Source organism: Anthonomus grandis, chromosome 13 (genome assembly GCF_022605725.1).
Source record: "Anthonomus grandis grandis chromosome 13, icAntGran1.3, whole genome shotgun sequence".
Classification (NCBI taxonomy): Eukaryota; Metazoa; Arthropoda; class Insecta; order Coleoptera; family Curculionidae; genus Anthonomus; species Anthonomus grandis.
Window position 1 is genome coordinate 25,100,027 of NC_065558.1, and position 27,578 is coordinate 25,127,604.

Genomic DNA, 27,578 nt, shown 5'->3' on the forward strand with positions numbered 1-27,578 from the left:
AAAGAGGATTGTCGTTGGTCTGTTAATTTTTCATAAAGTTCATGATTATGTGGTATACTGGCAAATATTGACGATAAATAAAAGATTTTGCATTTTTAAAAACTAATTAGTATTTGATTTATTTGTAATTATCTTAAGTTATTTAACAAACATTTTGAAAAGAATGGCTTCTGTACCGTGTTTTAAAAATAAAGGCATATTTGTAATATGAAAGAAAAATATCAAATGGCATAATAAAATATTTAGGACGTAGCTTAAAATTATGGACTAAGATCTGTTTTCAGTAAAACCAGAGAAGCTGATATTCAATTGTTTTTTAAGGAAAAATTGAGTTTTAGACATTAGTTTTATTGTAAACCTATTACTTTAAGTCCGATAATTAATTTAACCTGTATATTTTCTATACATTTATAGCATTTCACTTAGAATTCAACTTGCAGAATATATAAATTTTTTGATAATGAAGGGTAATGAATGAAATGAAATAGATATTGTTAATTTTTAAAATGATAAAATATATACAATAATTATTATAATAAACAATCTGAATAAATATATAAAATTGATATCTTAATAATGAGAATAAAGATCATTTTTGTCTAATTTAGTTAGCTTGGTATTTAGTAGACATTGTTTTGGACAATTCATGCTAAAGTCCACATTTTTTGTCTTTAGCACAATCTAAATTATTAATAATTAAATTAAATTAAATTAGAATATACGTAAATGCCAAATAAGCCATAGTATTTATTTTAAAGAATAACAACTTTCATTTTAGACCTGTTTTAACTTACCACACTTCAAAACCTATTTTTTACAAACTTCTGTCCTTTTTACAGGAAGATAAACAGTCTAATTTGTGGACACCGTCTTCAAATGCCGCAATTAACACATTAACATTTAGCGGCATCTGGAGGAGACATTTTCATAGAATAATTGAAAAATAAAGCCAGGTGCTATTATTTTCCTGTCTGAATTCACAGTCCAAAATGAAATATTATAATAAAATTAACACACGCCGACCGCCACGCCGCGTCGGCCCGACAGCGACCGCTCTCGGTTGCCAATTTTGCGACGTCGCTTCAGCCGAGAACCAAATACACAGAGCAAAGATATCGCGTGCAGCTTTTCTAGTATTGGAGGATAGTACCTGTTGTGTTCTTATGTCAGTGACATCAAAATTTAATAAAATCACCCATGAATTGGTTTCTACTCAATTAACCAGTAATATTTATAGGTAAATATTATAAATTAAATAACTATTAATAAATCGGCAATGAAAAAGGAAATAAGTAAAAATGTTAAAAGTAACATTTAAAAGCGTTATGCGATTTTTCCATTTGAAAATTTTATAGACTTCAAGAATCTCTCCAAAATTGGTCGTGAATTAATTAAAACTGCTGTTCCTTAGGGTTGGAGTCAGCTTAAGAGTAAGTTTTAACATTGAGGCTGCCAAAAAGTCTTTTCAAAAATATGATGAGTTTGGCTTCATTGGGTAATTTATTTTAGTCTCCGATGTCTAGAAATAGAAAGCATATTTTGAACTATTAATTCTTATAATCAATTAAAAAAAATTATATGTATAATCCTTCTGTATTACTAAAGACCTGGGAGCAGTTTTTAACTTTCATTTTATTATTTTCCAAGGTATTTAATGACATCAGCTTGGTACTTGATGCACATTCTATTGTCGACTGCTTCTCTATATGATCGGAAGTGAAGAACTGATGTTCATAATTAATAAAACCAGGAAGCATCTGTCTTTTGCTGTCCACAGATTTAACGCAGCAGCTTCTTCTTCTCAGAATCCATTTATCATTTTTGTCATTTATATTTGCACTCGCCCTTTTTACAAAAAAAGTATATTGCAATACCTATTTAAGAAAATGTAATGTCGCCAGTGTCTATATTCAATTCAAAGTTTTTACTATTCAATTTCAGTAGGTAACTTATATAATTATCAATCTTTATTTCTTGTAAGATCTGATTTTGTCATTAATAATTTTTTTATTGATTTTGTAAGTTATGTCATATTCATTTATTTTTTAAAGTTGCATGTGGAATTATTAATATTGTATTCACTTACAATATCATAATGTTTTTTGGTACTTAATGGTATAGCAGTGGTACTTTAATTGACACAAAAAAGTAGTCATCGGTTTTTGCTGAGAAAGAAAAGTAATGTTGAATTCAAATTTTGAAGAATGTCAAGTTTTTATCGCTAATGCGTTTGTTATACAGTGTGTGTCAGCAAATGGAATAAATTAGCTAATAAATAGACGGGAGCGTGTTGGAAAAAACGCTCGAACACGTCGATTGGTTTTTATAGTTGCGCATTTTTTTTCATAAAAACTTTTTATACAGGGAGTATCAGATAACGGTGGCCAATACCAACTTGCTTAGTTTAAACATAACACCCTGTATGTTAATTAATTTTTAGATTCCTGCCATCTCTTGACTAAACTATGCAAAGCCGCATATTAAAACAGATGACCGCACGACGCATCAGCAAAACGGATACATAATCGTGAAAACATACCTTAATTCGTGCTGAAATTGAATGGAAATGTAGCCTAAGTTTTTGCCTAATTAAGGTTCAAATGTCAAAAGCAGCTGATCCTTTCTTTTGTTATTAAATATTAAAAATTTTCTTTGTAATTGTAATCAGTAAGTAGAGTTATAAAGTAATTAAGTAAACCACTATAGCATTCACTATGTAGATAATCAAGGCTGGGTCTGTGACTAAGTTGTGGTTAATAATATAAGTCGAAAAATGTTGGCCCCAGAAGAAAGTTCGGTTAACAATGTAGACAAAGCACCTCTGGTAGGCGGCCCTGGTTCTTCCATGATTCGAAAAATTTCTGGAATATTCCATAAGAACCAACAGTCTTCGACGAGTGCCTCAGGATCCAGCTATGTTCGATTTAACAGTTTTACAGATGAGTCAAATACCAGAACATTGGGTTCATTTGCTGGTGTTTTTGCACCAGTTACTCTGTCTATGTTTTCAGCTTTGATATTTTTACGTATGGGTAAGTCATAAGAATTAAAATTAAAAAATAATAAAAAACAATTGTAAAAGAAATTCATAAATAAAAAACAACAATTCATAAAAATTATATTTGAGTGAAATATAAAAAGCCAAACAAATAAAATACCATAGACATTATTTAGATCCAGATATTAAAAAGCTACTGTGTGACTCATTAGTTTTTTCTCAATGAAATTATTGTGATGTAGTGTATGATTGGTACTTGGATAATGAAGATAAGGGCAGACTTCAAAAGCTCCAAAACTCATGTATAGGCCTTATCTTTGGCATTGGCACAAAGATACCTCCATTCATTAATGTTCTTTTTAAAAAATATTAAAAACCACATACATATCTGTGGATACATAGACCTCAATATGTATAACAAAATTAGTTTTAGAACTGATAAACACAATTTAAACTTATGAAGGAACACTATCAATATTCCCAGGGACAAAATGCAGCTTTTTAAACAATCTTTTTTGTAAAATATTGCTTTGCAATTCAATGGAATCATATAGGTATTTGTTGCCATCCATGGGTGCTTTTTGTAGGAAAATGGTGGTAACTTTAATGAGTCAGCAGTGATTAAAAGTAGAAGTAAATTTTATTTATTTATTAATTACAGGATACCCTATTACATAAGTTAACAATATAATAACAGCATTCTACAAGCTAACTTAAAATTATCCATGATAAGCATCATAAGTAGTAAGTGAAAACCCAAAACTAATCCTCTGTACTATAACATAAACAAATCAAATTACAAAAATATGTAATATATAAAGTGAGATATAAACTTAAAAAGGTTCAAACATAGATGTCTGTAATTGGCATTAGCTGTTGATACCTTTATGAATAAATAAATAAATGTTGCAACTATTTATGAGTCTACAATAATGATCTATGGGAGAATTTTAACCATAGTTGGTACAGTCAAATGGAATCTGAAAAGATTGAAAGGCACCCCTTCTAATCCTAGCTAGTAAAAACTTAGTTTATGCACTCCAACAAGCTGCCACAATCTATGTAACCATTAACCACATCATCTGCCTACATTCCAACATAAGAAGATGTAAGCTACTCTCAATTAATGCATAATAATGATTAGCAATAAACAAACCCATCCTAAATGCTCAAAATCTTAAAAATTCAGCAGAACTCTTTCCACAGTGAAGTTCTTGCTGATAAGGTGACCTAACTATGAAGGCATAATCGAGTTTAGAGTAAACCAGTGAGCCATAGACACTCTTTATAGTATCCAATGAAATATTATCTCAGGCATTGTAAGAAAAAACTTACAATGCCTGAGAACAGCTATAAGCATTTTTGATGATTTAACTGTAATTTCGTTCAGATGTTCATTGAAAGATAGATTCTCTTGAAAAATGACCCCCAAATCTCTCACTTTGGTTACACATTTTAACTGTTCCCCATCAATAAGATAGGAATTAAAGAAAAATCTGTATAAATTGAGTCAATCTGTTTAAAATTCTCCAAGATTAGTCTTTGCTTAGTCGAGCTTTAATTAGTCTATTTTGATATAACAACAAATTTCTGACTGATTGATCCGAAAAAAAGCCATGCTGATGCCTATTCACTAAATTTCGGCACATCCACCTCAATTGATCACTTACAAAGCTTTCAAAGAGTTTGGGAATGAGTTGAGGATTGAATGCAGACACCTCTGCAGTTTCTAACCTCACTCCTTTCCCCATTCTGAAAAACAGAGATTACAAAACTACAAGCAACAAATCCCATTGAAAATGTCCTGAAATTGCTGCAAAATTTAGATTTTGAGGAAGATTATTTCTTGATGCATTGACATTCATTCCAAACTTCCCATTGATGGTGCTTACATAGACAGCTTCAAAGTAACTTTTAAACAAGTTAACAATGGATTGTACTGCAGATTCTTCATTATAAAATAATGAGTGAAGAAGAATCTGAGTAGATTTTAAGTCTCAAACATATTCCCAAAATATAAATTGGGACTAGCAAATTTCTCTCTTTCTTTTACTTTTGTGACCAACATCTAATGTATTTTTTATGTAACCTTCTCTTTTTGAAAGACAAGTATCTCAATTCAGAAGAAAACCTGTTACGGTACTACTTTGAAACATTTGAGGGGGACCAAGACAGCAATTCCAATTCCCAATATCTCATAAAAACAATTCAAATTAGACCTACATTATAGTTTGCATGTTTAAAATCATAAAATGAGAGTGTCAGAACTTTTTCTTTTAAATAACACATTTACTGAGCATTCATAAGCATAATGATGTATACTGACAGTCAAAATTGGATCCATGGATAATGACATTTGCACTAATGTTATTTGAGAAAACAAGATCAAGAAAAACATTTCTCTCATTAAGTAAACTGTTTAACTGAAATAGCTATAAAAATCCAAAATGCGCTAATAAGACTGCATTAGACATTCTGGGACACTCAATCTGTAAGCCATATTCATCATTACTCCAATAAGCTTCTGGCAAATTATAGTCACCAAAGATATAGATATTTTGTAAAGGATACCTATGCAGTATATTATTCACTGATTCATTCACAATGTATTCTATAAAATAATTCTGGAATCTGGGGTGGATTGTAAAGCCCAGTAATTAAGATTTTTAAACCCTTATAGTTACATGAGATAAATAGTTGTTCAACATTATCCTGTCTTATGTGAATTTTTACCAATAATATAGATTTACATATATACATAAGAATACCTCTCCCCCTTGATTTCCTACTAATTAAGCAAGACCTGTCAGCACGAAACAAATTGTAATCAGCAACCACCAATACCAGTACTAATACCAATTTTAAAGATTCTAGCTTAGTACGAAGTCCTCCCACATTTTGATAATAAACCAGAAATGGGGTGCTCTCTAGTTTTCCTGAACTCTCTGATATAATTTTTTTCTTTGGTATGGTAGGGATACCTTCCATGTATTTAATATTTAATTATAAGATCCTCTTCACCTTCATTCTTTTGTCACCTAAGATCTACTCGAGCAGCTTTATAGGCAACCTGTTGCATCTTGGTTAAATGTTTTTGTTTCTCTAATTTTTTTACAGTTTGACTTGTGTGTTAATTTTTGTTTCATTAAAAGAAATTGAAAAATCCTTTACTATTAAATAAAAATATTATTATTTAAATAAATTATTATTATTATTATTATTATCACATGCTCTCTAGAATAAACCAGGCGAGGCTCTGCCTACTATTATGTCCAGTTCTTTAATGTTATTAGAAATCTTAAAGCCAAGATATTTTCTAGGGAAATTAAATTATATTGGGTAAATGGTGCTTTTTATTCTTTTGAAGAATTTAAATTTTCTTTGACTGATGATTCTGAAAATTGTTCTTGTTGCGTTAAATTACCCTTTTAAGTCTTTAAGTCTGGATTATCGTTGATGTGGCTATATCCAGGTGTGCATTTTTATGTTTTATATTTTGGTTTGACTTTATTGCCTGCGTTTATCTGCTGGATATCATTTTATCAATGTGTTCTACAAAAGATAGTGAGCGATCATTTGTAACTTCCAAGGGCACTGCACTCAATGAGAAGTTGTTGATTTTATACTAAGAAATCAAATTGATTTTCTTCTTTGAGAAACAGGGAAAATGGCACTATTCAATTTGGCATATTCAGTTTCATGCCATTACATTGACACCACAGCTCCAGCCTTTTCAAATCAGCCTGCAGTCGGCGGCAGTCATGAAGCGATGACACAGACCTAAAATACTTCAGGTCATCAGCAATACAAAAAAATCTTGAATAAAAGAAACACTTAGAAATTTCGTTAATAAAGATATTAAACAAAAGGGGACCCAAATGGGACACCTAAGCAACACCTGAAGGCACAGTGATTTCTTTAGATTTGAAATTGTGTACCCTTCCTATTTGAGTGCGATCTTTAAGGTAACTCTGAATCCACATGCTGCCAACGCCAATACCAGCAGCTTCCAATTTCTGAATTAAAATAATATGATTGACCCTGTCGAATGCATTAGAGAAGTCATATATATTGCCTCAATGGAGCAATCCAAAATCTCCAACAGATAATCAACATATGTTAACAAATTAAGATCAGTAGATTTTCCTTTGAGGAACCCATATTATTCCTCCATGATAGTGCAAGATAATAAGTTCGATAAAGATACAGTGATAATTTTTTTAAATAACTTCGGAATGGTGCTAATGTCACATACTGGAGAAATATTCCAGTCGACAATGATTTGTTGAAAATGATGTCTAAAGGTCAAGAGATTAACTGCAACACTCTAATAAAGCTGGGGGTACATCAGGACCAGCGCCCTTATATATTTTTTACTTTATGATCTCTTCATATATAGAAAAAATCGGAATTTTTAGATCGGTAAAAGAAACTTTGCCAAAAGATAAATCTTCAGGTCTATTCAAGGCAGTATCAATACTATAAACAGACCTAAAATATTCTGCAGAAAGGTCCGGCAGCTCAGGACCCAAAGTACAGTGATTGTTGCCATAGAACATAACAGATGGAAAGCTTTCAGCCCTAAGTTTGGAATTCACAAACTTCAAAAACTGTGGGATGTTTCCGTTAATTAACAAGGAAGACTCACAACGAGTAGCATATTATCTGTAACAATGTTTCGATAAGGTTTTACAATCATTTCAGAGCCTACAAAAATGTAAGTAATCCAAATGCCAACCAGTATCTTTAAAATCATGTGACACTTTTTTGCTATAGTAAGCTTTTGCAGTTTGGGATTAAACCACTTAGGAAATGTTCATTTAGAAACTTTTTTAAAGCTGGAGGGGGTTGAAGAGATGCTTTCTTGATTGCTTCAACTTCAAGACGAAGCTCACCCACTAGTTTAATTAGGATGGGAACCTGTTGAAATACAGATTTGGGTTGTGGAATTAGGACCGATATCCATATGTCCGAGGTTGTGTCGGCAGAATGTGCTTTAAAAAAAGATGGTTTTAAGGGCGCCACACGCGAATATTAAGGTGAAGCCCACTTTAACCCTGCCAACTTACCCCATATCTGGGACACTAAAAAAATAAATGCTCTTGTTAATTTATTTGCACTTTATTGAGTACCTGATGTCTTGTCTTGGGAAAGCAGATGGTGTTTTTCAAAGATCGGATGATTGAAGGATACATTGTATTTTTGAGAACGAACTATAAATTTGAAGAAGGTCGATAAATTTATCCAGTTAAATTTTGTTCCAAAGAAAATGGCTCGCTGATGTCGTTACCATAAATTCCTGCCCATAAAATAATATTTTCAGAATACTGAGTATGAGCTGTGGATTTTCATTATCCCAGTATTTACAGTTATGCCGGTTTACCAGTCCATTTTGAAAAAATGTTGACTCATCACTGAAGCAGATATTCTTTACTAAATGGGGATTCTCGTCAATTCGCTTGCACATCAATTCGCAAAATTCAATTCCCTATAAAAATGGTCTTCTCGTCGTTGTTAAAGGATTTAAATTTTGTAGGGAAAAACTCAATTTTTTTTTCGAAATTTCGTGTACAGAACCTGTTGAAATATTAGTTAACCTTGCGACTTTGGGGATAGATACTGTGGGATCAATTAAGAATTGTCCTAGTACCTCAATTTGGCATACTTCATTAACGACACTTTCCTCAGTACACTTTTTATTGCAAATAGATACCATTTTCGCAAACTTCCTTACCAATTCTAATACATACTTATGGCCTATTTTCTTGTCTGGATGTCTGTCATTAAATGCCCTCGCGGTTCTACGAGCGCACCGACCTTCAGCGCCATAAAGAAAAATAATTTTTAATCTTTCTGCTTATTTAAAATGGTGTACACGCTACACCATTTTAAATTATTCACACTTCTGAATGTTTAACTGAGCGTCAGAATGACAATTTTAACAATAATAATCAACTTCTTTTTAAACGTATTAAAAATGCTAGTTACTGCAGTGTTATTTTGGTACCTAGGTACTGCAAAAAATGCTAATAAAATAAATACGCCAAATATTATACATATAATATCATATAAGTTTGGCAAGGATTTCAAAATAGCATTAGTTATTTTCTCGCAAATATTAGATGCATATTTAAAAAAAATTTGGACTCAATGTTTTCAATGACAACAGTTTTTGGGCCCTATTGAATAGACATTTTAATACTGCTTACAATGATGTATCACACGATGGAGGTTCCTATTTGACATATCAAGTAAGGTTTTTTGAGAAATCATTAAGGGTAGTTAGTTTTGAAATGAAAGTATTGTATAATTATATTATATACCAGGGACACAGAAAAAAGGGAATAACTTTTTTACTTTTCAAGATAAACAAATGAAATAAACAATCGATAGAATAGTTAGAAGATGATCTTTTGATTGTTGTCGACCACTTCCGGTTTAACAGGAAGTGACACTAACTTTCTTATTTTAAATGGCACAATTGGTATATTATTACGTATTTCGATAGAAAATAATATTCTAAAAACATATCGGTTTCCGGAGCTACTAGGAGGATGGCATTTCGTCGGATGGTTACTACGTCTACGGCATTTCGTTCAAAGGGTGCACCAACAAGATGCTGCATAATTTTTCCTCTGGTACGGGTTCTTGGGCCCTTGCTTAACAAACATTGCTCACACTGTTTTCCTATTTGTTACGGTCCCCTCTTTTAAAAATAGGTATTATTTTGGCTGACTAGTATTTCTGGAAAAGTGTTATTTTGGAGACTTTTACTATTGATATTGGCACTGATGGATGCCACTGATGGATGGTAGGTGGATTTCCTGACCAAGATGATCAGATATTCCAATATCAACAACGTTTGATACAAAAGAATTTATCCCAAAGTTAATAAAGATATTGTCGAGACAAGTGCCAGACCTTGTGTTGCTAATAATTGTTTTCTTGAACCCATAGCTTTCCAGGGTGTCAGAGAGGCTTAGAGCTTCTGGCTGGTTTGTGTTAAAGTGAACGTTGAAGTCCCCTACCATAATATTTTTTTTATTATTACTATTAATCTTAGTTAACAGCGTTTCTAACAATTCCAAAAATGACTGAAAACTTCCCGATGGTGACCTATATAATGCTAAAACATACAAGTTAAAATCAGTAAGATGTACAGCACAACATTCAAGACATTTTTCTTTACAAAACACACTAACATCATAAGTTGAAACATTAAACACATCGTTTTACATATACAGTGCTTTCATTTCAAAACGATCCACACTTTTAACTTTTTTTCTTAAAAAAAAAAAAAAAAAAAAAAAAAAAAACACGTCAAATTAGCTATACAGGGGGACGTTTAATTATGCATTTACTGAAGTTCTATCAATCACCTCCTCACCTCCAGCTAACCTCACTTTAATATGTCAAATGGGAATCCCCATCGTGTGATACATTATAGTAAGGAGCGTAAAATTCTCTATTCAACGGTACCAAAAAAAATGAAATAGGTAAATGTGTAAGCAAATAGTTAGCGAAAATGTTTAAATAGCTGGAGGTGAGGAGGTGATTGACAGAACTTCAGTAAATGCATAATTAAACGTCCCCCTGTATATCTAATTTGACGTGTTTTTTTTTTTAAGTTATTAAGGGTGGATCGTTTTGAAATGAAAGCACTGTATACATACACCTCCGCCCTTATAGGTTGGCCTTGAGTAGATAGAGGCTTGCTTGTATGAACCAACATGCTTTAGTGCTGTGGCCTCTCTTCTGGAGAAAGCCAATGCTCTGACATGCATACAATGCTGTAGTTTTTTCCCTCCAAAAAAGTCTCAAGTAGTTCTATTTTGTTCCGTACTGAGCAGGTATTTATGTGCAATACATGTATGTCACGTGCTTCTAATTTTTCTGCTTTTTCTTTAAGTTCTGGCCAGGGGTCGGTGCTGTAGGTTCCAAAAATGGTTCACAAGTTCTATCTAGCGAGCGCTTTTGTGATTTTTGGGATGAACCAGCTAAGATTGTAGGAATCTTGTTATCGTTATCATTACCGCCTTCAGCGCCATCTAGTAGTGAGATGACGGCTGTTGTCCCTCCGTTGACCCTTGTTCCTGCATGCTGCGGTGTAGGTTTCTGCGCCCAAGAAGAGGTTGGAATTTGGTTTTGTTTACCTTTTTCCATAACCTCACTGTTGCTGTTTGTTTTTATTTGATTTTCCAGAAAACTAGCCTTTTCCCTCCGTAGCATGTTGTTTTCTTTTAGCAAACGATTTTTGTCTTCCAGTTCCTCTGCTAGCTTCTTGAGGTAGGAAATTTCCAAGTTTTTCTCGATTTCTGTGTCAGCACCATTATCGCCATTATTATCTGTCGTGTGAACACATACGGCAGATTTTCTCGTAGCTGCCTCTCTCAAGCATGAGGGGTGAAATAGCTCATTACACTTTAAACACTTACTTCACTACTGATTTTTTGCAGTGAAAACACACATGTTTATTAACTTTTCCGTTCGCTTCAAGATCGGAGCTTAAATGCAACCATCCGCTTGAAGCCATCTTTGATGACGTTCGACCATATCTCGAAAAAAATTAATAGCATTTTTTATGCTATTAAAAAATTAATAGCATAAAAAACAATATTGTAGGTACTTGAAGTTATATGCTTGGAGTTGATTTGCCGGGAATCAAAACTTTTGCCTTCTTAGCCATCCCAGAGATGGCAACTTTAAACACCAAGTAACTTACTTACAATATTATTTGCTGATTTATATAGATTATCTTTAAAGAATTGCTTAACTAGCATTTTAATTTTTCCGTCGTTTTTTAGGATCTAATAACATAATTTGCGATGTGCAGAATTTTCTTTTTTTTGTAAAGAACTGTTTTTATGACAAATAATTTAATATTAGAGATATATTTAGAATGTATTTTACAATACATTTTAATATGTTTCTTCTTTTTATGGGCGACTGTTCTAGAATAAATTGCCACTTTACGCTAAAATGTTGCCTCTTAAGGAGTATAAAGGAAAATTAAAATGGTACCTTGTATCTAAAAGTTTTTTTTTAGTATTAGTGAATAATACTATTTGGTCATGTTCATGTTTTAAATCATTTTTATTGCCTTATTTAAAAATTCTCTCTAACTTTTGAAGGTATAAACTTTCTTCTAAAGTAGAAATAACATTTTCTAAAATTGCTATTGTTTTTCACCACAGAATTATTTTGACATTCAAACTTTTCTATATTTTGTATGGAAAACAGACGTCAAAGAATGTTTGATGAGAATCGTTTTTAAAAAATTATGTAAGCATATGAGGAACATCTTGAGACAAGAAATATGCTTTGAGATCGTAAAACATTTTTAGAACCCATTCAAGAGCCGGAAATAAAGATGGGGATTTAGTTTTGGAGTGATATAAAAGAGATTAATATTCTGTGCCCACATATTCACAAAATTTTTTCAGTGATTCAACTCGTATAGTGTAAATATTAAGATAGTTGAATATTTTATTTACATAAGTATTATGGTTTCCATATCAACTTTTCGTTTGTCATAACTATAATGCACTGCATTATGGATTACGACATTATTGAGAGCGACAATCTACACTAACCAAACTTTTATTAACTTAAGATTTTATATCTATTTTTATTAAACATATTATTTTTACGATTGCATGAATGCAACAATTTTTTTTCTAAATTATTTTTTTAGAGTATCTAAAATTAAATGACCAATTGTTTTTGCTGTTCTGTTTGCAGCACTCCAAATGTCTAACAGTTTAGTTTGAACATTTTCAATTTTTATAATCAAAATACTGTATCAGCTTTGGAAAAATTTTTAGTGCGTTAAAATTGCTTGCTGAGACCATGTGGCAAACTGATGTTGCTTCAGCTGCTTTTATTGACTTGCTTTCTCCAGAGATTACGATAAAATGTTGAAGAAGTGCCCGCTTGAGCCCTTAACATTTGTTTGTGCTTTCTATATATGCTTCTCTATATGGGTGTTAATATCAAGCTTGCCTTTATAAGCAATTGATATTAAATTGTTGTTTTTCTTTTCTTAAAAGAGGGGTATTACCGAAAAATTTTATCTGAATAAGTGCATTTGCGTTTTAAAAGTCTTGAGAATTCCCTGAAAGCAAAAACGTGTTACCGCGTATGCCGGTATAGACTCTATCTCTTTCTTTTTTTATGGCCTTTCCAACTAGGAAAAGTAGCCAGCGTCACGTGGTGATTCGGGAAAACCTTTAGGTATGTACCATGTTCCCGGAATCGAATAATTCTTTTCACTTTTCTCATAAAAGTTTAATACGCTCGAATGCTCATTGACGCCTCTCCCACGATGCATCCGGCATCATCCGGGCTGGCTACCGGCGTGAATAGATTCAGGCACTAACGACAGGGTGTAGGAGAGGGATACGAGGAATTGGAAAGAATAAAGAACTCCCTCGGGTTGACTGGATGAAGGATGACGCGGAAGTCTGCCGTTATAGATTATACCGTTAAAGTTTAGCGGCTCTCGGGTAGACCATCGCTTTAAAACAGTTCTGGCGCGAGCGTTGAAGCTGTGGACAGTTACTGTCTGTTGGTTATGGCTTTTAAATTTATTTAGTATTAACAATATAATTGAACTATTAAATGTGTAGTGTGTTATGTGTAGGCTAAATATGAATAATACTAAAGTATCGTTAAATTATTATAGTAAGTAGCAAAATATTTTATGAAATTACGTTTGTCTTTTGACAGACGATAAACAGAAATTTGTGAAGAAAACATATTTTTATACTAGCAAGAAGATAAAAAATTATCAGTAACTATCACGTAGGTACTACCTGTTGTAAACCAGTGAAAATTAGGAAATTATTATTTAAATTATAATTTGCCTTAGAATAAAAGGAGACCTACCTTTTTATCTAACTAGGCTACATTGACCAATCTTATAGGGTTTTGTCAGTTTGTTCACATTGCCCTAAATAAAAAGAATGAACAGAGGTTATATGTACTGATATGGAGAGGCATTTGATAATGGTAAAAAGCAGCAATATAATAAAATCTCTATGAAAACAACGTCTCTATTAATTTTTATGTTTCAATCATATTTGTCAAATCGGCAACAATTTGTTGAAGTCTACAGGTCTGATGTCTACAGTAGTACTTCTGGAGTTCCCCAGGGCTCCAATTTGTGACTTTTATTTTTTTGATCGGGATTAATAACCTTTGGACTGCAAGGAGTAAGTCTGAAGCTTTGCTTTTTGCTGATTATTTTAAGTTATCCATGGGGATTGGGTCTGTGGAGGACTTGCTCATCTCTGCAGATAAACTTTGATAATATTGTAGACTGGTGTAGTACACATGCACACTTCTTTAATAACAAAAAATGTTCGACTATGTCTATAATCCTGAATCGTGATTGATCTATTTACTTTTACGGAATATTCAAAGATTGACTTTGAAAAATTCGCCCATCAGATCTGGTCTTATATATATATATATATCCCGATTACAAGCTGAGATCCATTTTTGTTATACGATCAACAACCCGAGATCCGATACAAAATGGATCTCAGCTTGTAATCGGGATATATATATATATATATATATATATATATATATATATATATATATATATACAGGGTGTCAATTTGAAAACTTCCCACCCCTATTATTTCGAAACGGGTTAGGTTTTTATAAAATCGCTAGGACACGTCGATTTTATTATCGAGGGGGAACAATTTTTATGCAGAAATCACTTCGCCTCTTTCAACCCCCTACCCCCCAGAACCTCCCGCTCAAAAATCTTAAATGGCAATAGGGGTAAGTGATACCTCATTTGAAAGAACTTTTTATTCTCTACATTTTGGCACCTTATTTTTTAAATTTGAGTGCTGCGTTGCCAAGTTAGGGTTATTTAAACATTGTTAAATTACTTATTATTAAACATTATTCCTGTAAGTGTTTTAAATACGTTGAAGCTATAATTTCTATTGGAACGTGTTTGACCATAAAGCGAACCGGTGCATTTCTCACTGAAAGTGTTTATCAATCCAACAAATTCTTTTGGTCATGAAAGATAAACATTTAATTTTTTTTCTTTTTTGTTTATTTTCGTTTGCAATGGAATTCGTCTCAATACAGTTCGATGATATGATCCGGATTTTAAAATAGTATTTAGTGAACTTTCCTACCAGTCAATGTCACTAGGTATTTAAATCAGTTAAAATTTATTTCGATAATTTGTGTGTTATTGTTAGTTACTATGGTATACACGCTTAGGCAAAGAATTGAAATGATTTTTATTTATGGCGAGCAAGGAAGATGCGCAAGAAGAACGGCAGAAGTTTTTAATAATAGAAATCCTAATTGTAATGTAAGTCACAGATACATTTTGGACGTAGTAGCTAAATTTAATGAAACGGGTTCAGTTGGAAACAAAAAAAGGGCAAGTCGGCGTGTTTTAAACGAAGATGCTCAAGTAGAGATTTTGGGAACATTCGTTGCAGAACCCACCAATTCTCTCCGTAGAGTAGCACGTCTAACTGGAATGTCACATGAAACTGTACGACGAGCATTACAGTTACATAAATATCATCCGTACAAGATGCAAATTTTACAGGAACTTCATGAGGACGATTTTGATAGGAGAATAGAGTTTTGCGAAATTATGTCCAACTTAATAAACACTCGTGCAATTGTGGTAAGCAACATTTGCTTCAGTGATGAATGTACCTTTTTCCTAAACGGCCATGTCAATAGACAGAATTGTCGATACTGGAGTGAGGACAATCCCCACATTTTCAGAGAGGGTGCTACACAGCGGCCACAAAAAATTATTTATATAAAATTTATTATTATATAAAATTAATGTTTGGGCCGGTATTCTTGGAAATGCTGTTATAGGACCGTTGTTTATTGAACAAAACTTAACTGGAGAGCTCTACTTACACCTACTTGAAGATGTAATTGATCCTTTGATAACAACTGAACTGGAAAATCAAGTTGGTAACATTTTGCAAGAAAACGAACTACACTTTCAGCAAGATGGAACTACGCCGCATTATTTTCGGCCAGTGCGGGAGTGGTTGAATAACAGATTCCCTAACCAATGGATTGGTAGAAGGGGATCGATAGAATGGCCTGCTAGGTTACCAGACTTAACGCCGTTAGATTTTTTTTTATGGGGGCACATAAAATCGGTTGTTTACAAAACTCAGCCTGATGATATCGAAGATTTAAAAAGAAGAATTACAGAGGCAAGTAGGGCTATTCCAGAAGAGGTATTTCAGAATGTTCGGGAAGAATTTGAGAATAGACTTTATTTTTGTTTGGAGAACAATGGAGAACACTTTGAACACCTCTTAAAGTAGATGTGTTAATAAAATAAATTTTAGGCGTGCTTTTGTAAAGACCATAATTGTAACGGCTATGCAAATGTTTAGTAAAAATAATATTAACCTAAATAACATGTTTCAATGCAAATCATAGCTTTAACGTAATTAAAACACTTACAGGAATAATGTTTATTAATAAGTAATTTAACAATGTTTAAATAACCCTAACTTGGCAACGCAGCACTCAAATTTAAAAAATAAGGTGCCAAAATGTAGAGAATAAAAAGTTCTTTCAAATGAGGTATCACTCAACCCCTATTGCCATTTAAGATTTTTGAGAGGGAGGTTCTGGGGGGTAGGGGGTTGAAAGAGGCGAAGTGATTTCTGCATAAAAATTGTCCCCCCTCGATAATAAAATCGACGTGTCCTAGCGATTTTATAAAAACCTAACCCGTTTCGAGATAATAGGGGTGGGAAGTTTTCAAATTGACAATATTTGAAAGAAATATATATATATATATATATATATTTCTTTCAAATTTTAACCAACAAAATTGATTTCCCTGAAATTCCTTCAACAGATTTGATTTGAACTAATACTTAAAAACTCACCCATTTACAAAATATGCAATCATTTTAATATTTATGCCTGTGATTTGGACTTTTCAGATTTAAATAAATTTACCATTATATTATTTAGTGTTAGGTTTAATTATTTTTGTTGCATTTGAATGTACATATTTTCCTTTATATGCGTATATTGGTGCCTGTAATTGGCCCTCGGGTTGTACTTAAATAAATAAATAAATAAAGCAACAAATTAATTATATTAAAATTTCATTATATTTTTAACTATTATATTTTGTATAGCTAGGAAAAATACCATAAGTAAAATATAAACACGAATAAATAAAAAAGTTATATGGAACTAAAAAGCTTTAAAATTTTAAGCTATACAAAACATTTAAAGTTTGGTTCGTTGCCTAATACCAGGGGCCTGACGCTCGCTGCCTATTTTGAATTGACGCGCGGATCCGAACCCCGAGCCGAGTACTTCGATGGCAGACTTTGGCTTCGTTCATTATCAAGTTTGATCGTCTCGATTAAGCAACACCTCCAGGGTCAAAGATGGGGCCACCTGAATCATGATAAGGCGCTAACCGGAGGATGTTTACGATGTTCATCTTTGTTGTCCGACGTCGCGGGATCCGGTACACCACGTCGTTAATTTTGGTAACCACATGGAATCGATTTTCCCAATCCTCTCGGAGCTTTGGTGTCTTTGTCCTCCGTGGATTGTATAGCCAGACTCTATCCCCAGGATTAAAACCGGTAGAATTTGTCTTTATGTCATAACGTGATTTCATTCTGTTACTTTCTAGGTGAAGTTTAGCCTGTGCTTGTTCATGGACCATTAGCAAACATTCTTGTAGATGGTCGGCGTACTCCTCATGGGTTTTAGACTTATGGGGTCTCCCAGTAATAATGTCCAAAGGTAAATGAAGTTCATCACCGAACAAAATTTTTGCCGGGCTTTTCCCAGTTGACTTGTGGATAGAAGAACAATATGATAATAGGAATTGTTAGACAGGTATTCCAGTTCGTTTGCTTAGAGTTTACCACAATTCTCAAATAGGTTTCCAATATGCGATTAAATCTTTTAACCATTCCATCAGACTGAGATACTTGTTGGAATATTTGACTGCCTTAGTGTATGTATAATGTATATACTAAATGTATCTCTCTGGCGATACCAAATCGGCATATCCAGTTCTGGAACTGCATTTCAGCTACTGTGGTTGCTTCTTGGTTTGGAATGGTAATAAACCTCAGGCCACTTGCGAGTAATCCATAGCAACAAGAGTACATCGATTTCCGGAACTACTAGTAGGAAAAGGGCCTTATCTACGTCTTTGGTGGCAATTCGTTCAAAAGGTACACCAACAAGATACTACATAATTTTTCTCCAGTCCGGGTCCTTTGACCCTTGCTTGACGAATATTGTTCACACTGTCGGCACCAGCGTTCAACATATTCATGACTGTTCAGACTGTAAAATCGTTCTCTCACTTTTGCCAAGGTCTTACTAACTCCAAAATATTCTCCGCCAACACCACCATGGACAGCTTCAATAAAATCCGTTATTAAACTAGCTGCGTCCAACTCTTCAGAACTAATAATGCTAATACGATGACAAGTAAATATCGTTTGGATAGCGTTTACTGAAGTAAGCTATTACTCGCTCGCAGTCTTCATATTTCTGTGATGGCTCCAATGCTATTTCTATTTCTGTGGTGGAGCCGTCATGGCTCCAATTCCAACATTCGGGATCGGATTCGTTAAAATTGGAGATGTGCACAGTACTCTTTTTAGGCATTGAAATGGTTCTTCACAGTTTGCTCGCCAACTAGTTTTACAAGGTTAGCAAAATTTCTTACAAATCTTCTGTAATATATTCACTAAAAGTAACGTCCTTAGTTAGTAGCGTAGATGGAGTTGGCAGGTTTAGAACCAAGAAATCAAAAACTTACATGTCGACGTTTATTTACGTCTTTTTCTAGGCTCGAAAGCTTTTTCCATCCCCGGACAGAATGAAATTTAGTGATACTGAAATCCTACAGTGAGCTACTATGTTCCGCTTCACGATAGTATGACTTGATCCTATATCCACCACCATCTGACATTCACGGCCGCATATTTTTCCCGGGGTACTACCAAGCTCAGTCCAGGACGTGGCAGCCGGTTTAGTCTTATACGTAGGCTTTGGTAGTACCCAGTCAACTTGCGCCCCATAAAGGTTTTCTGGTTTATGGAGCTGAAGTTTTTCTGGTTCCTTGGGTCTTTTAATGGCTTGGGGCATTGATGTTTAAGGTGCCCCTCCTCATTACAATTCCAACATTGGAATGGCCTTTTAGGCTTTCTAGCTAAAAATTACTCAGTCTTAATAAATAATAAAACAGTTTATAGAAATTTATTCTCGGAACTCTGTTGGGGCTGAAGGATAAGTCAGATTTCCTAATCGAGCAACATCGGCCTCAAAGTGTTGGAGTCCGGGTTGTTGTCACCTAGATTTCACTTGAGTACACTTGTTTCCATACAGTGTCCTTCCTCCCCCCTTTTTATTTTTTTAATGCGTTTATATAAAAATTTGAAATTTGGCAACCATCATTAGCATATAAATACTACTTTTTGGTCCCTAGCTCATTTTGCAAAACTAGGATGCAATTAATGAATTTTGACTGATAATTGACGTTTGAGTTTTAGGTCACGTGACTGCCGTAAATTTTTGCTACTGGTCCGATGGGCTTCACCGTACCTCATTTCTAAGGACGCGCCAGTACGTCAAACTTGAGCTGATCCTCAGATGGCACCATTCTTAGTATTTCTGTAGCTTCTCCTCTTAATTAATAGCTTAAGATTGATTGCCCTTTCTTCGTTATCCCAGCGATTTCAGTAGCGATCCACTTAAATCAGTTTGCGGATTCAAGTGGTTTCATTGTCATCATTGTTTGCATTCCAGGATTGGGATGAAGAGGGACACGCTTTACTTTCATCTCTAGTTCTTGGATCTTGTTTTGTACTTGCCCCAGTTCTTCTTCCACTGTTGCTTCGAAGTTAGTCATTAATTTTTTATTGGTTTATCTCCAGGTTGTCTCTTGAAGTTGTAAATCTCTTTTCTCTTGTTTTCTGTCTTGTTTCTCCTGGCCTTTTTTAAGATCTTTTAAATTCAGTAAGTCTTGCTTCATGCTCAAAAACTCCAACCTGACTCGCGTTGCCTGCCGTTTCCAAGGTAAAAACTGACTAAACAATTAAAACTGAATAAAATGTCACGAAACGCGTCCTTTTGACCATTTGACCTTCAGACCCATGAAATTAGAATTTAGTGAAGAATTTTTTTCATTGTTTTTGCTGAAAGAGACCATTAATTTGAAGAGAATACTGACAGTCAAAGCAAGCAAGTATACAAATTCTAAAAAAATTAAAATACAAGGATTTACAATAATCTAACCTAAATTGGAACCAAAATGCAGCCCTCAAAAAAGATGAAACTCCTTAAAAATATTAAAAGTATTATTATATTAAAGTAAACGTAATATTAAAGTAAACGTAAGTAGAACTCTAAATAAAAGCTTCTAATCAACTTTAACTACAAAATATAATAGAGTAAAAACTACGAGAATAATTAACGTATTTACATTTTCATAACAATACGTACACACATGATCAAAATCTAGAGATATTTAAAACTTTAACTATTAATTTTTTGATAACTATTTCTTTCTTTCCTTAAACTATGTTGAGCAGTCTCATAGGTTCTAGCAATATTTATTGATGTAAATATATGACTTACATTGATCTGCAAATATTTTGTTCACAAAAAACAGTTTTTTTTTAAGATGCCTAAAATACACAATATCGATAATGTAGAATATTATTCGTTCTTTGTCAAGTCACACACCTTGCAGTAGGTACTGCAAAGGTGTTTTTTAAATTGTTTAAATATGCCTAGACGCGATTTAGCAGATAATGAGATGTTAAGGGCTGTGGAAATGATTGAGGGTGGAATGCGTCAAATTGATGTGTGGCCAATGCTATGAGTGATGCCTACTCAAAGCGTTATCTATTGCCTCTGGAGCCGTTATCAGGAGGCTAGAACCACACGCGAATGGCATTTGGGTTGACCAAGGCGGAGAGCTCCTCATATTGATCAATATGTTCAGTTAGAAGCCCAAAGAAATGACACAGTAACAGCACCACAATTAATAAGTCTTCTGCGCGGTGCTCATAATGTGACTGTTTCAAGACATAACATCGTACAGAAGGTTGAGAGAAGGTAATCTAGTAAGCCGAAGGCCTTGGAGATGCCAACCCATAAATCGAGGGAACTGCAAAATCAACTGACTAGCTTGGATTCAAAAATTATATAATTACAACAAAAATTATATTTGAAATTAAGTATTGATAATAATAAATTTCATAATATTGCAATAATTTCATAATAATATTGATAATAATTAAAACCACTTTGTAATTAAAATAAATTAATGTCTAGATTTTCCGCATCTGTGTACATACGAAATTTAATTCTTTTGCTAAAAATTTACTAAAGTTTTTTTTTTTAATACGTACCAGCATTTTACATCATATTACCGCTTCTCCAGTATCTCAAATTAAATTATAGCAAAGTGGCACAGTTTTATGTTAATTAAAATTGGGAAAATAAATTAAACTTTTTTATCATCTAGAGCGAAAAAGTGTCCATGAAAGATGTGTTATTTATGTTGCTCTAAGGGTATTAATAAGGCCAGAAAAAAATTAAAAAAAAAAACACGAATGAAAAAAGAATTTCACCCGTAATATTTCGAAATTTTAAAATTCTTAAACTCCATTTGAATAAGAATCAAATTAAGCAACTTTGCCTTAATTGAATTAAACCTATATCTTCTCCGGTTTGCCAGATCCCAATGGTCACCCTCGAAATTGCGACCACACTGAGGAATTTTAATCAATTTAATTTTATTTCATATTAGAGGAATTTTATTTCAATTTAAATCATCTAAGGAATTAGGAATTTTTAGTGTTAATTTAAGCTAAATAGGTATGTGAAGAAATATTGGAAACAACTCACAAATATAGCGCAATTGCAACTAATTTTTATATCATATACAAAAATGTAGTTTACTTAACTCCATATTAAAAATGGCCCAGTAGTGTGTAAATAAAACAGTAAAAAATATAATACTTTTACTAAATAAAATTTTTATTGCTTTTGTACCGATTTCTGTCACCAAAAAAAAATTTGAGGCTTTTACAAAAAATGATCAAGGACAAATAAATAAAAAGTTTATATGATTCGGGAACATCAAAATGTAACAAATTTTAAAGAATATAAAACATTCACAAATATTTTATGAAAATCCCAACATCTTTTATAAAACATTCATAATTCAATATTGTTTTCAAAAATAATAACCACACAATTTTAATAGTACTTTGTATAGAATATATAGAACTTTCATAATTTTTGGATTCAGAATAAAACGATATTAAAATATTTTTGTAATTGACTTCTGCTAATGCTAATATTAAAGCAAAGACGAAAATATTTTAATTTTTCAAACAGCTTGTCTATTTACCACATCAGAACACTGCGTTCTCTAGAAATTAAAAATAAAGGCATTTAATAAAATAAATCCAATTCGCTTCCCGTCTGGCTACCCGCCTCAGCCTTCCCTCTGCTCGCGAGCCCGTATTTCCACCCGTGGCGCTAGCCGCCAACTAACAGTCTTCTATGAAGCTAACGATTTAAAAATTACATGTTAGTTGTGCCATCTGTCGGAAAAAAAAATTTTAAGCTGGAAGTCTAGTATGGACGCCGACTTAGTCGCCTTAACCTATAGTGATAAATAACATTATATTTTACACCTATATTTTAAAAACCTCATTGAATATACACATACTTGCATAATAAGATAATTTTTTCAACACTAGTGTAAATTTTTTTTGTATATTATCAGAATAATGAATATGGCAAAATTGACAGTGTTTATAAACTTACTAAAATTCTATATCTTAGAATTAACTCAGTTACATCTTTCTCTAACCGCGTTCTCTGGACTGCGTTTAGCACGAACCAAAAGAATTTAAACCCTTAAAAGCTGTGCACACGCGCAGATTTCTTGTTGTTAAAAGACTTAGAAAAATGTAAATTAAATTGATTGTAATAAAAGAGAGAAATTCATTGACATACATTCATTTTCATATCAATAAAGTGTTTTTTTTTGAATTTCGGGAGAAAACAAATAAATACTACAAATTAAAAAAAACACAAACTATTTGGACAAGTATTCATAAATTAAATGTGCCATTTCCGCCCTACCAAAGGGCAACTTTATTATACTGACAGAGGAGAAAGTTTGTTAGTAGACGTTTTAACTTTAGCTACTTTTACAACTCCATCATTACCCAGGTAAATCTCCAAAATTCAGTGAAGCCAATGAAGTGGCGGGGTTTGAGATTGTTTTATAACAAATAACTTAGATTTTAAAGATGTGGAAGACTGGAGCCATTTTGTGCGCTAGTGAAGAGGATGAAGAGATTGGTGAGACAATCTAGACCATACAGTTTGTTTTGAAAGCGGGCTAATAACTAAAGTCAACGAGATAACCGATTAATAGGATTATTTTTCAAACTTGGTTTCAAAGTTTCAAAGAGGCGCTGTTACAGGTTCCAACAGCTGCAAATGACTGGAGGTAAGAGCGGTTAAATCATTAGGGTCATAACTTACAGGAGTTAGCGGTCTAGAATTCATTAAAGCTTCAACTTGGGTAAAGGCAGTATAAAGCTCTTCATAAGTCAGAATATGATCTCCGATAACTGGAATTACATTAATTTTAATTGATTTAATATTAGCCTTCCACAAACCTTCAAAATGAGATAAACAGGGTGGATTGAAATGTCAACTAATCTAGCGATTATCGGCTGTATCACAAGCAAATGAACCGAAAAAACCGTAAAGTGGTTTAGTGGAAATCGGTATAACATAATTCGCATAAATACTCTTACACCGGTTTAGCTTAAATCGATTTAAATAAGCGGATAAACAGCTGTCACCACTCAACCGATTTAACTCTCAGTACTACCAACACAAATCTGCAAATACTTTTAAAAAATAAATAAACATATATTTTAAGGCTAGATGTAAATTGTTTGCCAAATCATTTTGTTATCACTTGTTAAACTAATTAAGTGTTCAAGTAATAAACTAACTAGTCAGCTCAACCAATTTTTTTTAATTCCTAGGTTGGCAATGGTAAACAGCTGTTTAATCCTAAGGTGTAAACACTTTCTTTATCCTCTTATGTAAACATTAGCCAAACTGAATTATCTCTAAACCAGTTTAGCTGCTAAAGTGGTTTAATTTCCCGTATAAACTTGATAATAGTGATAGTGAAAGGGCCAGCGTAATCAAAGAGTTTAAATTGAATTATGCGGAGACGCGGTAAATTACCCATTTGGTTTTGCAAGAAGTAATGCAGTGCGATAATATTCGTCGGATCGTTCGTTTAGCAGATAAAATCCAAACCTTTTGAAGCACTAAAAAAACAAGAATTTGGACTCCAGCATGGAGATATTGAACATAAATAAATTTAATAATTAAATCTCTTAAACGAAATTTACGAGGCAGGAGGGCAGGAAACTTTCGGTCCTACTCAATTGATGCGTAACCTTATGCGTAACCGTAATCAAGAAAAGGTGATAATTTGAAGATGTTTTTAGATTTGACCAATTTGAAGGAAATGAATCTCATTGGCACAGGAAAGTGCTGACTGCGTTTAACAAAACAAAGGCTAGAGAGGTATAGCTCATTAGAAAAAAGCATTTCCAATCGCCTTTGTAATGAATTTTTGCAATTATAATAAAACCGACGAATATTGGCCAAAATGCGTACAGATATAGAAAAAGATGAATGTAGGTCAAAAAGACTGTCAAGAAAATTTTGACAGAGCGGCGTTGCTCAGAAAGGGTATCAGCAGAAGGTAACGTAGTATCAACATGATTGTGAAAAGGAAATTCAGAATTTTGCAAAATAGGAGCGGTAAAGACCATACTACGAACACCATAAAGAACAATTTATTAGTCGGGAAGGCAGCATTCCTCGGGAACCCATGTCATCAGAATTGTCTGCAGACGGAACATAAAACCAAGCACAAACATCCATGTTTTCTTGTATAAGAGCAACTCGATTACTTACAAAATTTTGCCATTTGTGGGGGTAAAAAAATTTAATCGATTTCGGAGCTATAGTGGAATCTGTATAGCAAAATACTTGAGAAATGTCAAGTTTTCCAGAAAAAAACTATTAAACAAAGGCTGAAAGCTGAGCGGTTAAAACTGCGGCATAAAGTTCAAGTCGCGGTAATAAGATTTTCTGTAATGGAGCAATTTTGGACTTTAAAGAAACAAAATAAATAAAAATTTGATTAGCAGGTGAAAAACAATGAAACAGCACTACAGAATCCCTTTTCACCCGCGTCGCAAAAACAATGAAGCTCACATCGAGAAAATTGTGGTAAAACCATAAAACGAGAAAGACTAAAATTGTTTAAACTAGAAAGATCGGTAGCAAATTCATCCCAAAGCCTAAGGATGTCAGCAGGCGGTTCCTGATCCCAATCAAGTTTTAATGTTCAGATTCGTTGAATTATATGTTTAAGAAAAAAAAACGTAACCGGGGACAAAATACTTAAAGGATAAATCAAAAATTGACAATGTTGACTTTAAACTCAAAACTATCGATTACAGCATTCTATTGCAATCCTAGGACCTAAAGGCGCTTCATTTATATTACAATAGGCCGATGAGGAAATAAATCATTTAGAAGTTCCGGGCAATTCGAAGACCATTTTTAAAGTTAAAACCCGCCTTTTACCAACAAAGCTGTAAGTTCGGTTTTAAGGGACAGCGCAGATTCAAGCGACGACGTTCCTCCGGCGTATTCATCCACGTACATGCTAGTGCGAATAGTTTCAGCTGCCAATGGATAGAAGATAGCTTCTTCGTTATCGGACAATTTTAATAATGTCTTATAGCAATATATCGGGATCAAGTTAAACCATAAACCAGTCTTTGGATGCGGAAGTCTTGGACAGGTTTGCCTGGGAGAATCGCGATAGAATGCGTTGATAGTCCTGATAATCAGAAGCAACAACAATCTGCCCTTCTTTTAGAAATATCAACAGTAAGAACAAATTTATGGGAACGAAAATGCAGCAAAATAAATACTAAGCGATGTTAAGTTTTGGACACACAATAAGACATCTCATTTAGCGTGTGGAGGTTGGAAAAATAAGCAGATCCATTAAAAATTACTCGTAATTTGGTAGTTAAGGTCTCAGGCCTAACTACGCAATGACGGGGAATATAAAAGCCAATTGGATAACGAAGGAGTTACTGGATATGATCTGAGTCAAGAAATTCCTGAATAAATTCCTTATATTACAATTAACCTATAAATTATAGGTTTGACGATATATTTATGAATCTGCGCTATAAAGAATAAAACCTATGGAAAGCTAATACATGCATATTACCAAGTGTAGGATTTTCCTCCTTAAAAGGCAATTTGACAATGAATCTACCAGAGTTAGATCGTTGGTATGAATCTAAAAATATATTTTCACACGAAATCTGGTCTGACGATAAATGATGTTATTGAGGAATTTCAAATGGGTCCCATTAATATATAACCAAAAACAGTAATTACAGCATCAGGCTGATCTGATTCATCACGAATGCGCTTATCTAGTAGCAGCTTAGAAAATACATCAGCACCTAGAAGAATATTCGCAGCATCAGGGCAATGAAATCGTTCATCATCCATTCGAATATTAAAAATATATGGGCAATTTTCAATATGAGATCGATCTCTTGGTAATTTTTCACAAATTTTGGGCAGGTCAAACGCATCAATGTGAAAGGTGGGATTAGCTTTAGGCAATGGTCGAAGGGAAATAGTAATTGTTTGGTGAATGCGAGACCTCATAGAGCCGAGCCCATGTAACCGCAATGAACTGTACGTAGGACGAAGATCTTATCTTTTGACACATTTTTTAGTAATAAATGAAGTCACCTGTGTGGTCTGAATATGAAATAATGACTCCATTATTTTTATTTTGTAAATGAAATTCCATATTTTTTTATTCTGTTTAGAAACACTATAATAGGCTTTTGAAGGGCCACTGTGTATTTAGACACAAAAAGGAAAATTAATAAATTATCAAATTTACGGTGTTAATAACGTACCTGTTAGTGTTGTTCGCTGCAGGTTGGGCGGGCCAGTTTTTATAAACACATACTAATCTAGTCCTATGGTTGGAACCTTTGACATTTAAATAACGAAACAACTAAAAATCTTTGTTTTACCTATCTATTATTGATTTATAATACCTTAGAAACGGAATATGTTATGGTAGCAATAATACCTGCTATCACACCTAGGGCATTATAAGCGCGCATTATGATAATGCCCGGAAATGATATTGCTTATCCAATTTTATTTCTCATAATAAAGAATAAGCATCCATTTTATACAAAAAATAATGTCTCTTTAAATACTAAAAATTAAACTTTATTTCCAAAATAAAAATTACAATTTTGAAATGTCCCGGAAAATGTAGCTGATCCCACTATAGAATGGTCGGTGTTTTTTGTGATGGTAGAGGTGGTAGCACTAACACTATTTTGTATAGTTTGTAAATTGTCCATTA

The 27,578-nt window shown here is 33.3% G+C and overlaps 1 protein-coding gene and 2 long non-coding RNA genes across 7 annotated transcripts in view; 1 reads left to right on the top strand and 2 right to left on the bottom strand.

Moving 5' to 3' along the window:
* The first annotated feature begins 2,567 nt into the window (after positions 1-2,567).
* The window catches only part of LOC126743949 (solute carrier family 12 member 9), a 137,577-nt gene continuing 112,566 nt past the window's right edge, over positions 2,568-27,578 (top strand). For 4 of the 5 annotated variants that reach the window (XM_050451236.1, XM_050451238.1, XM_050451233.1 and 1 more), the window contains exon 1: positions 2,674-3,032. In XM_050451236.1, coding sequence (XP_050307193.1) covers positions 2,774-3,032 — 259 coding nt within the window. In that variant the 5' untranslated portion in view covers positions 2,674-2,773. The other variant, XM_050451234.1, reaches the window with a different exon arrangement.
* LOC126743954 (uncharacterized) lies at positions 17,129-20,461 on the bottom strand. Its single transcript, XR_007663029.1, has 2 exons — positions 18,840-20,461; positions 17,129-18,767 (listed from the first exon to the last, which is right to left on the bottom strand). It is a non-coding gene; the product is annotated as an uncharacterized LOC126743954 (long non-coding RNA).
* On the bottom strand, positions 22,402-27,228 carry LOC126743952 (uncharacterized). The gene is made up of 2 exons (XR_007663027.1): positions 27,115-27,228; positions 22,402-22,641 (listed from the first exon to the last, which is right to left on the bottom strand). It is a non-coding gene; the product is annotated as an uncharacterized LOC126743952 (long non-coding RNA).